Source organism: Cibotium barometz, chromosome 9, assembly GCF_041138505.1.
Source record: "Cibotium barometz isolate CiBa-2024 chromosome 9, ASM4113850v1, whole genome shotgun sequence".
Taxonomy (NCBI): domain Eukaryota; kingdom Viridiplantae; phylum Streptophyta; class Polypodiopsida; order Cyatheales; family Cibotiaceae; genus Cibotium; species Cibotium barometz.
The window spans coordinates 53,973,936-53,984,019 of record NC_141054.1 but is presented as its reverse complement, the minus strand read 5'-3'; the positions used below and the strand labels follow the sequence as shown (position 1 = coordinate 53,984,019).

Here is a 10,084-nt window from a genome sequence, read left to right as displayed (position 1 = left end):
TGTGGGGCATAGTCGCTTGGGCCACTGAGGCTGCGGTCGTCATGCCATACGAGGAGGAGGGTGAGGGATTAGCCCTTAAGGTCTCTCACCTTCATATTTGTGCAGTGCCAGTTCCAACTTCACCTATAGGTCACTAGACTCTAGGTTCTTGCTAGAGACGGGAGATTCGCAGTAGTATTACTGCGTGACACATTTGCAGAGCTCGATGCAGTGAAGTCATCCAAAGCATCTAGCTCGACATAATTCATTCGCTCCGTGGTCAGTGGGGGAAGCTTTAGGGTGGCTCAGACCGTATGTAGAAGCACTGATAGGCCTTCTTGAGGATTTGGCGTCACGGTCTCTTTCTCACTGATAGTGGTGGGGAGCCCACCTTGCACTATAGACCACCTATGTGGTTGTTCCCCCCTCCACCCATTGTATGAGATAGCCTCCTCTTCCTAGAGCAGCCAGCCAGAGGAGAAGAGTATCCTCCCTTTCATGGGTCTTGACTCCACTTCCCATTTGGGGATGAGTTTGTATTTAACCATCATGGCTGTTTTATCGGTAACTAATAGATGGATCTTTTTCCCGAAAAAAAGAAAACCTTGTGAGCTGGAACTTGCATACCTATGAGCAAGGGATATGTGATCTTAGATTCGGTTGGACTGCAAATTCATCCTGTCATGAGCCAAGATAGCGAGTTTGTTGACAGGTAGAGCGTTCTGGTTGCTCAGAGAGGGTGAGTTGAGATCGAGAGAAGAGGCATCGTCACGCATTAGCATGACGAGGTCATCATCATAAGATGCAGCTACTCGTGAGGATTCGCATCATAGGAAAAGGTTTACTTGATGCCCATTCACTTCTTACAGGAGATGGTCATGGTATGCACTCATGGATCATTGATTCAGGTGCCTCCTTTCATGTCACAGGTTGCAGAGACTTGTTTGTCAGGTATACTGCTGGCAATGAAGGAGTAGTTTATTTGGGTGATAACATGCATGCAAGATTCTTGGTAGAGGTGATGTGAGGCTTGTGTTTTCAGATGGCTCACAGCTTATGCTCCATGATGTCAGGCATGTGCCTGAGATCAAGAAAAACCTGCTTTCTACTGGACAGCTTGATGATGCTGATTATGTTACCACATTTGGTCGTGGAAAGTGGAAGATTAGTAAGGGCTCACTGGTTGTTGCCAGAGGCTCTAAGGTGGACACTCTTTACTTCATGCATGCAGGTGTTTGTCACCATGCTAATGTAAATGCAACTGAGCTGCCGGAAATCTCTATGTGGCATAGCCGGTTGGGACACATGAGTGTCAAAGGAATGGAGGAATTGTCTTGTTTGGGTTACTTGCTTTCTCTAAAGTTTTCAAGTTTTCAGTTTTGTGAGCATTGTATATATGGCAGGCAACTCAAGTGCCCCCACAAGAAAGCTCTTGGACAGAAAAATGCTCAGTTAGAGCTTGTGCATACAGATGTATGTGAGATGCCTCAGCTTTCTTTGGGAGGGGCAAAATATTTTGTGTCTTTTATAGATGATGCCACACGCAAGGTGTGGGTCTATCCTCTTCGTTTGAAGAGTGATACATTCTCAGTGTTTCAGAAGTTTGTTGCTCATGTTGAGAATCAAACAGGCAAAACACTGAAGGCTTTGCGTTCCGACAATGGTGGAGAGTATATGTCCAAACAATTTTAGGACTTTTGTGATGCTAAAGGCATCAAGAGGGAGCTCTCTACTCCTTATGACTCTCCACAAAACGGGACAGCAGAGAGGATGAACAGGACCATTCAGGAGAAGGTCCGTTCTATGTTGTCACATGCTGCGTTACCTCATGGTTTTTGGGCTAAAGTTGTTATGACAGCCGTTCATCTTATAAACAGGTCACCTAACACGAGGCTTGGTGGGAAAGTGCCAGAAGAAGTATGGACAGGGAAGCCTCCGTCATACAAGCACTTGAGAGTGTTTGGTTGCGTTGCGTACGTGCACATACGCAGGGAAATGTGCACCAAACTTGATCCTAAGTCTCACAAATGCATATTTCTAGGATATGGTGACAGAGGTGAAATGGGGTATAGACTATGGGATCCCGTGAATAGAAAGATTATACGCAGCAATGATGTCATTTTTGATGAATCATGCATGTATAAACAGCCTGCAAGGCAACAGGAGCCTGGCAGAGTCATCTTTGATGATGATGGACATCATGGACAACAACCAAGGGCTGTAAATCAGCCATTACGGCAACAAAACCAGCCCTTAAATGGTGCTGAAAATGGTCCAAATGGACAGCCAAAGATGGCAGAAGATATCCCTATGGATATACCACAGTTAGAGGAGATACCGGGCATGATTTTTCAGCCTTATGGCATGGAACAGGAGCCACCAATAGGTGATATGCAGGCTGGACAGCAACCTGCAAATGATGGTCATTGGGTACGGAGGTCCACAAGACCCTCCAGAGCCCCTGACAGGTTTGTTCCAGGGGTTGACTACTTGATGCTCACTGACTGTGGGGAGCCCTCATGTTATAAGGAGGCTTTACAGAGGGCAGACAAGGCTCTTTTGGAGCGTGCCATGAAGTCAGAGATGGATTCTCTGCACAAAAATGGAACATGGAAGTTGGTGCATTTGCCTACAGGCAAGAAGGTTTTGCCATGTAAGCGGGTTTACAGGCTCAAAGTTGCACCAGATGCAAAGCCAAGATACAAAGCCAGGTTAGTGGCTAAGGGCTTCAAGCAGGAATATGGTGTGGACTTTGATGAGATCTTCTCTCCAGTGGTCAAAATGACCACACTTAGAGCTGTATTAGCTTTGGTTGCTCATGATGATCTGGATTTGATTCAGATGGATGTGAAGACTGCTTTTCTTCACGGTGATCTCCATGAGGAGATATATATGCAACAGCCAGAGGGTTATGCAGTAAATGGAAAGGAGAAGCTTGTATGCAAGCTGAAAAAGAGTCTTTATGGGCTCAAACAGGCACCAAGGGAATGCTATCATAAATTTGATACATTCATGAAATCCCAGAATTTCAGGAGAAGTGACATAGATCACTGCTTATACACCAAGAAAGCTTTGGATGGCAGTGTATTGATCCTCATCTTGTATGTTGATGATATGTTGATTGCCGGGAAATCTCGTAAAGAGATGGATGCCTTGAAGAAGATGCTGCATCAAACCTTTGATATGAAGGATTTGGGTGATGCAAATCACATTTTGGGTATGCAGATACTTCGGGACAGAAATCAGCATGTGTTGTATTTGTCTCAGAAGGAATACATTGGCAAAGTTTTGCAGAGGTTCAATATGGATGGGGGGAAGAAGACTAGTACTCCTTTGCCTCCATATGTGAAACTCAGTGCTATGGACAGCCCACTGTCGGATAGTGCAGGGCTGATATGGCCAAGATTCCGTATGCTTCAGCTTGTGGCAGTCTCATGTATGCCATGGTTGCTACGAGGCCGGACATTGCATTTGCAGTGGGAGTAGTTTCTAGATACATGGCTAAACTTGGCAAGAAGCATTGGGAAGCAGTGAAAGGTGTCATGAGATACCTGAAGGGCACACAGGATATGTGCATATGCTTTGGCAAACAGGATGCATTAGTGCATGGTTACACGGATTCGGATTATGCCGGTCATCCAGATAACCGGAAGTCTACTACCGGTTATGTGTTTACATTCACAGGAGGTGCTGTGTCATGGATATCCAGGATGCAGAAGTGCACTGCCTTATCTGCTACAGAGGCCGAGTATATTGCAGTCACAGAGGCTTGCAAGGAGGCATTATGGCTATCTCGATTAGTGGTTGATTTGGGTTATACAGGGGATATTCCATTGTTGCATTGTGACAGTCAGAGTGCCATCCAGTTGGCAAAGAACCCTGTCTTTCATGCAAAGACGAAGCATGTGGATGTGAAGTATCACTTCATCAGAGAGGTGATAGAGAACAAGCAAATTCATCTTGTTAAGATTCATACGGATGAGAACCCGGCTGATCTGTTGACAAAGAGTTTGCCTCCGGAGCGGTTTGCTCATTGCAGACACTTGATGGGCATTGGATGAGGCCAGTTTCAGCTTTGATATGGCCTTGTATATTATCATGTACATGCTGATTTTTTTTTACTCAAGGGCACTTTGCCTTTGAGTGGGAGGTTGTTGGGGTAAAGGCATTATGTCCACCCTTGTAGTGTGTACAAGCTCATAAGTTATAGTACATAGTACACTTAGTACTTTTACTGTACTAAGTGCACTATGTGTACTAGTGCAATATACATGTGTGATAGGGGAGTCACACACTCATCTCATGAGTTGACTTATCCCCACAACTCTCTCTCTCTCTCCCTTCTTTCTCTGTGTGTATGTCTCCCACATGAAACCCTAATTAACTCTCCCATTCAGTCTCTTTGGCAAGGTTTTTCCACAAAGGATTTGGTAGCCTTTTATATTTTTTCTCAACTGTTGTAAAAAAAAGACCTAGATTATATACTTGGATGATTTGATGTGAGAGGTACATGAACTCCAAGCTTTGAGGGATGATCTGGATATACAAAAATTATTGAAATCCAAGGGTAAGGTTGCTACATAGGATGTTACATTTGATGCTATTTCTAATGAGATGGGTGTTGAAAAACCTCATTAGTTGTGGGATAGTTTTTGACTGTGGAAGATCACTCTCTTCGTGTGGCAGCTGGCACATAGGAGCTTTGCAGTTGGTACTTGGTTGGCCATTGGGGATAGACTAGCATTATGTCCGAGGTGTGGCCATCCCTAGGAGTCTGAGTGTCATTGTCTTTGGGATTGCCTGAAGGCTATGCACGTTTGGGAGCGGATCCTACGCCTTTTAACTATGGTTCGGCCCCTGCCTGCATTGTTATGTGGGGCATAGTCGCTTGGGCCACTGAGGCTGCGGTCGTCATGCCATACGAGGAGGAGGGTGAGGGATTAGCCCTTAAGGTCTCTCACCTTCATATTTGTGCAGTGCCAGTTCCAACTTCACCTATAGGTCACTAGACTCTAGGTTCTTGCTAGAGACGGGAGATTCGCAGTAGTATTAGTGCGTGACACATTTGCAGAGCTCGATGCAGTGAAGTCATCCAAAGCATCTAGCTCGACATAATTCATTCGCTCCGCGGGCAGTGGGGGAAGCTTTAGGGTGGCTCAGACTGTATGTAGAAGCGCCGATAGGCCTTCTTGAGGATTTGGCGTCACGGTCTCTTTCTTACTGATAGTGGTGGGGAGCCCACCTTGCACTATAGACCACCTATGTGGTTGTTTCCCCCTCCACCCATTGTATGAGATAGCCTCCTCTTCCTAGAGCAGCCAGCCAGAGGAGAAGAGTATCCTCCCTTTCATGGGTCTTGACTCCACTTCCCATTTGGGGATGAGTTTGTATTTAACCATCATGGCTGTTTTATCGGTAACTAATAGATGGATCTTTTTCCCGGAAAAAACAAAACCTTGTGAGCTGGAACTTGCATACCTATGAGCAAGGGATATGTGATCTCAGATTCGGTTGGACTGCAAATTCATCCTGTCATGAGCCAAGATGACGAGTTTGTTGACAGGTAGAGCGTTCTGCTTGCTCAGAGAGGGTGAGTTGAGATCGAGAGAAGAGGCATCGTCACGCATTAGCATGACGACGTCATCATCATAAGATGTAGCTACTTGCTTGGATTGGCATCGTAGGAAAAGGTTTATAGAGTTGACTAAGGACAAGGTTTATTAGTTAAAAAAGAAGAGATATTTCGAGAAAATGATGCATTTTTGACACCTCAGTGTGGGAAATTCCCCTCATGAAGGAGCCGCCTATTTCACATGTGTGGATGAGTTTTAAACTCACAAATAATGAGATATTTTCATCTCTCCTCTCTCCTGTTTCAACTAGATTCAAAAAGTAAGCTAAACTGACCTAAAAATGGTCAAAAAGTGACCAAACTGATCTGGAAAATTCTAGAATCAGTTTGCTTGGTTAGAGGCTCACTTTTTCCTATAAATAGAAGCCTCTCCCTTTGTAAAAGATTAATGGTGTTTATGCACTGTTACTCTGCTTCCAGCAGGGTAGTTTGTCGTGCTGCGTATAGGGAACCTCATCTCACACAAGAATGCCCTAATGTTCAATGCACATATTTTCTTGGGAATGGACATGTAGAGGTTGATGGTTTTATGAAATTTAAGGCTCAAAATAATAGACAAGGATCCTTTCCACCAACTAGACCTTTGAACCATCGTAGTAGTGATGTTGCAAAACCACATGGACCAAGTTGGACCCTCCTTCAAAAGGAGTGGCCAGTTCAAGTCAAGTCAGGGACAAAGATGGGAAGTGTGAGAACTTCCAATGGCAGGATGGACACGATGAAGCACTTTTTCACCCGATAGTTTGAAATTGCCGTTTTCTCTGAGGACTTTTCTGGAAAGTCTATGCTTTGTTATGTTGGTATGCTTTTGAAAGATATCGCTAGTGATACCCAGGTGGTCAGCACAGATTATGGATGGGAGTATGGCCCGTACATGGAAAGACTTCAAGAAGCAGTTCTATGCACAGTTTCTCCCCCCCGCAACTTTGAGAAGGATGTATGAAAAGAATGGGATTGGCTATCTCAAATTAATGGAGAATCACTCTCCTCTTATATAGCCAAGTATTGGAAAGTTCTTCTCAAAGTGACTCCTTTCATGCAGGTATCTGATGATGAGAGGACGACGAAATTTGAATCGGGATTACATGATATCATTCAGCAGAGTTTGTGTATCCACACCAAACCATTCAGCAGCTTACCGCTTCGAATATGATTGCCTAGAACTTGCATATAAGCTTGGAGGGCAAAACAAAGGCAAACTTAAAGATGGTTAGGACTGGCAGAAAGGTGGGCACCCAAGAATGAATCCAAAGATGCCAGAGATAGAGATTATGACTCAGCCGCTAAAATCTCTTTCTGAGTAGTGCTTTGTTTTTCATGTCGAATTTAGACTTTGGTTCATGGCTTTTTGTTGTAAGGACAGTAGTAGGTATTGTGCTGATTTTGTGGTGGTGGTGTTTAAGGGTTCTTTTTTAGACTGTTTAGGTGGATGGCCTTTAGTAGGGCTGGGCATTTATGGACTGCCTGGGATTTCCCTTGTTTATGGTCTGCCTGGGATTGTGTTGTGTGCGCACAAGTAGGCCGGTATGGTTTTTGTTTCCAACCCGCACTATGCTGCCCAGCCACTAGTAAGGTGTGCATGATATGCTGCCCAGCCACTAGTAAGGTGTGCATGATATGCCGCAGTACCATCTTTTTTTCTTTTTTCCTCCCTGCTTCTGCATATACCCTTTCACTCCTATCCCTCATGCTTCAGTGCATGCTCTTTGTCATTGTTGCTACCTTGGTCATGAGTGGAAGATATACTCGAGGTGATCTTCATGCATACTTGGTCAGTAGAAAATTATGGATTCGCTGTCACAAGAACAACACAATTGATCAGTCTTGGATGAAACCGCTCAAGCTCAAGGTAACTCAAAGTCCCCGTTATCCTTGGGAAATTGCCTGCTTATATGAATGAGATGTCATACTCTTTGATTTGAATATAACATCAACCCCAACTTGGTGTCCCATATCACCAAAGCCCACCATCCAAGTGTATAGCGGAAGCATGACCTAGGCTTTGCTTTGGTCCCAAATTTTCCCTATCTCACTTATGAGCCATTAACTCAGCAAGGTAGTAGGCTTGGGCTAGTATAAAAGGATCTCTATATTAGTAGGTGTGGTGCCTATTTGGTTTGGGTGATGCGTCCAATGATTTGTGGTTCTAAAGGGGCTTATTATAGGCTGCTTTTGTGCCATGACTTGGGGCATATATGGCTCACAGAGAGTTCCGCCAAAAGGGGAAATTTTATGGTTTGTGACCTAGATCTATTCATTTCACAGATCATCCTACTACTTTCTCTTGCATTGTATTACAGACTTTATTCGTAAGCATTACAGACTCTATCAGAGCAGTTTAGAAACCATGTTGATGTTCTTTCAGTTGGCCTTTGATCTTATGAGTTTGTAGCTGGGCTTTCATCTTCTTTTAGGTTGTTGTCATTGTGTTAAATAGAAACATCCTTTCCTGCAAAGAATAAATCGTCAGCTATCAATTCATTCATCTTGCAGATACGGGGTTTTCAGACAAACATGGAAGAATGGATGGGAGCCTGTGATTGCATCATCACAAAGGTGATGATTGAAACTCGTGTCTAGGTACCTGATTTTGTGGTCTCTTGCTATGATACTTTCTCCTAATGTGGTTTAGTGCAATTTTGTGACTACTCGATGTTATGTTTGTTCCTCCAAAATTTTCAGGCAGGGCCAGGCACTATTGCAGAAGCAATGATCCGTGGGCTTCCCCTTTTGCTAAATGACTACATAGCAGGCCAGGTGCTGTTATTGCAATATTTTGAAGTGTCTCTAGGCTAGTAACAATGCTTAGGGTGTTTTATCACTGTACAGCCTGCCAAATTCTACCCATGAATAATGGGTGCACAGGCAATCTTGCCCTCCGGTCCAAATGCTGTCCGACGTCTGTACAAGGGTATACATCAAATGGAGATTATTCACAAGTTCTGTGTTTTTTTTTTTCTTCAACAGGAGGTAGGGAATGTACCATATGTAGTGAACAATGGTGCAGGCAAGTTTTGTAAAGATCCAAAACAGATAGCCAACATTGTGGCAGGGTGGTTTGGTCCGAAAGCAGAGGAGCTTCAGGAGATGTCGCGCAATGCGTTGAAGCTGGCCAGGCCGGATGCCGTGTTCAAGATAGTGCATGACTTGGACGAGCTGGTTCGGCAAAAGGAAAGCGTGCCCGAGCCTGCTCTGGCTTTCTCATGAGAGGAGCCCTTTTTTTACAGTAAGAGGACACAGAGGTCAAGAGGGTAGGTGATTTATGGATAACATGCTTTTTCGAATAAAACGTGATGTTGAGAGGTGGGAAAGAGCCAGTTTCCTGCTCCAATCACTCTACTTCTGTACATTATGGGCCTTCCTCCTCTTGCTTCTTGGAGAATTAGGCTCCTATACTTTTCCAATTTTGACGTGATTCAACTGTGAGAACACTATTTCTTTTTTGTAGCATTAGTACATTCATTATCATTTGCTAGGAAATTCGTGACATTTGTTTTTTTTTTGTTTTTGTTTTTGTTTTTGTTTTTTTTCTAAATCGAAGTGCCTACAAGTTGCAGTGACACAAATAAGGGTTGGTCTAGTGGTTTTGCAGTTGAAGAATGGTGGGCAATTATTATTAAATGTAGATCCTTGATCTGAAATCTCAGCCATGCTTTAATTAAAAGATTACTTGTGTATCTTAACACAAATCACCCTTTTTGTAATCTTCTTGTTGGCTTAAAAATGCTGCAAGTGAATATCTATCCAAGGTTGTCTCTAAATGATTATGGTTTAGTTAATGTGGGATAAATGCTGAACTCCTGTAAATAAACAAGAGCTGGATCCTTTTCTCATGGCCATGAGCAATTTTTGCAATTAGGCCATGAGCCTTTTTTTTGCAATTTTTTTTCTGTACTTTTGTTTTTGTTATGTGTGTGTGTGTGTGCGCGCGCGCGCGCGCGCTTGTGACAGCATTGCATCATGGGCCGGTGCTAGTGAGTAACTCAGTAGTGAGTAATATGTTTTGATTTTATTTGTCAATTGTGTGGCATGATCTGTTATATAACATATTTTCTTTGTGACCATTCAAATACATGGAAAAAGCGACCCTTTCTTGAAAATGAAGTCAATCCTGTCTTAGCTCAATACAGATCTAAGATTGTTCTCTTTATTAGAGATGCGTTATTTTTAAAGATTGTTATTTTGTGTATTTATTGTTTTATGCTTCATGGTTGAGATGTTGATAGAATGTGTAGCGGAAGAAGGGAAAGTGGAAATACAGGAGAGAGATGGAGAGGAAACACATGTGAGATCATCCAAAGGAATACATGTCCCGAGTAAGAGGGGAGAAAACCTCGTATGTGAGGGACTGCAGCAAACAATGCCAAGCAAACAGTGAATAATGAGGGAGGAAAGCTAGCTATATATATGTCCACATGAAGGCAGCCGACTAGGGAAAAGATCCTCCACGACTAGGGAAAAAAGCCCAAGTTC

The 10,084-nt window shown here is 43.5% G+C and overlaps 1 protein-coding gene across 2 annotated transcripts in view; it reads left to right on the top strand.

Moving 5' to 3' along the window:
- Nucleotides 1-9,177, top strand: part of LOC147635711 (monogalactosyldiacylglycerol synthase, chloroplastic-like) — a 53,235-nt gene extending 44,058 nt beyond the window's left edge. The window contains exons 6-8 of one of the 2 annotated variants that reach the window (XR_015266700.1): nucleotides 8,105-8,191; nucleotides 8,294-8,368; nucleotides 8,579-9,177. Coding sequence is in view for 1 of the 2 variants with exons in the window: in XM_086803115.1 (XP_086659241.1) it covers nucleotides 8,105-8,167; nucleotides 8,294-8,368; nucleotides 8,579-8,818 (378 nt within the window). In the remaining variant the exon portion in view is untranslated. The remainder of the gene's footprint in view (nucleotides 1-8,104; nucleotides 8,192-8,293; nucleotides 8,369-8,578) is intronic. The other variant, XM_086803115.1, reaches the window with a different exon arrangement.
- Nucleotides 9,178-10,084: the final 907 nt, after the last annotated feature.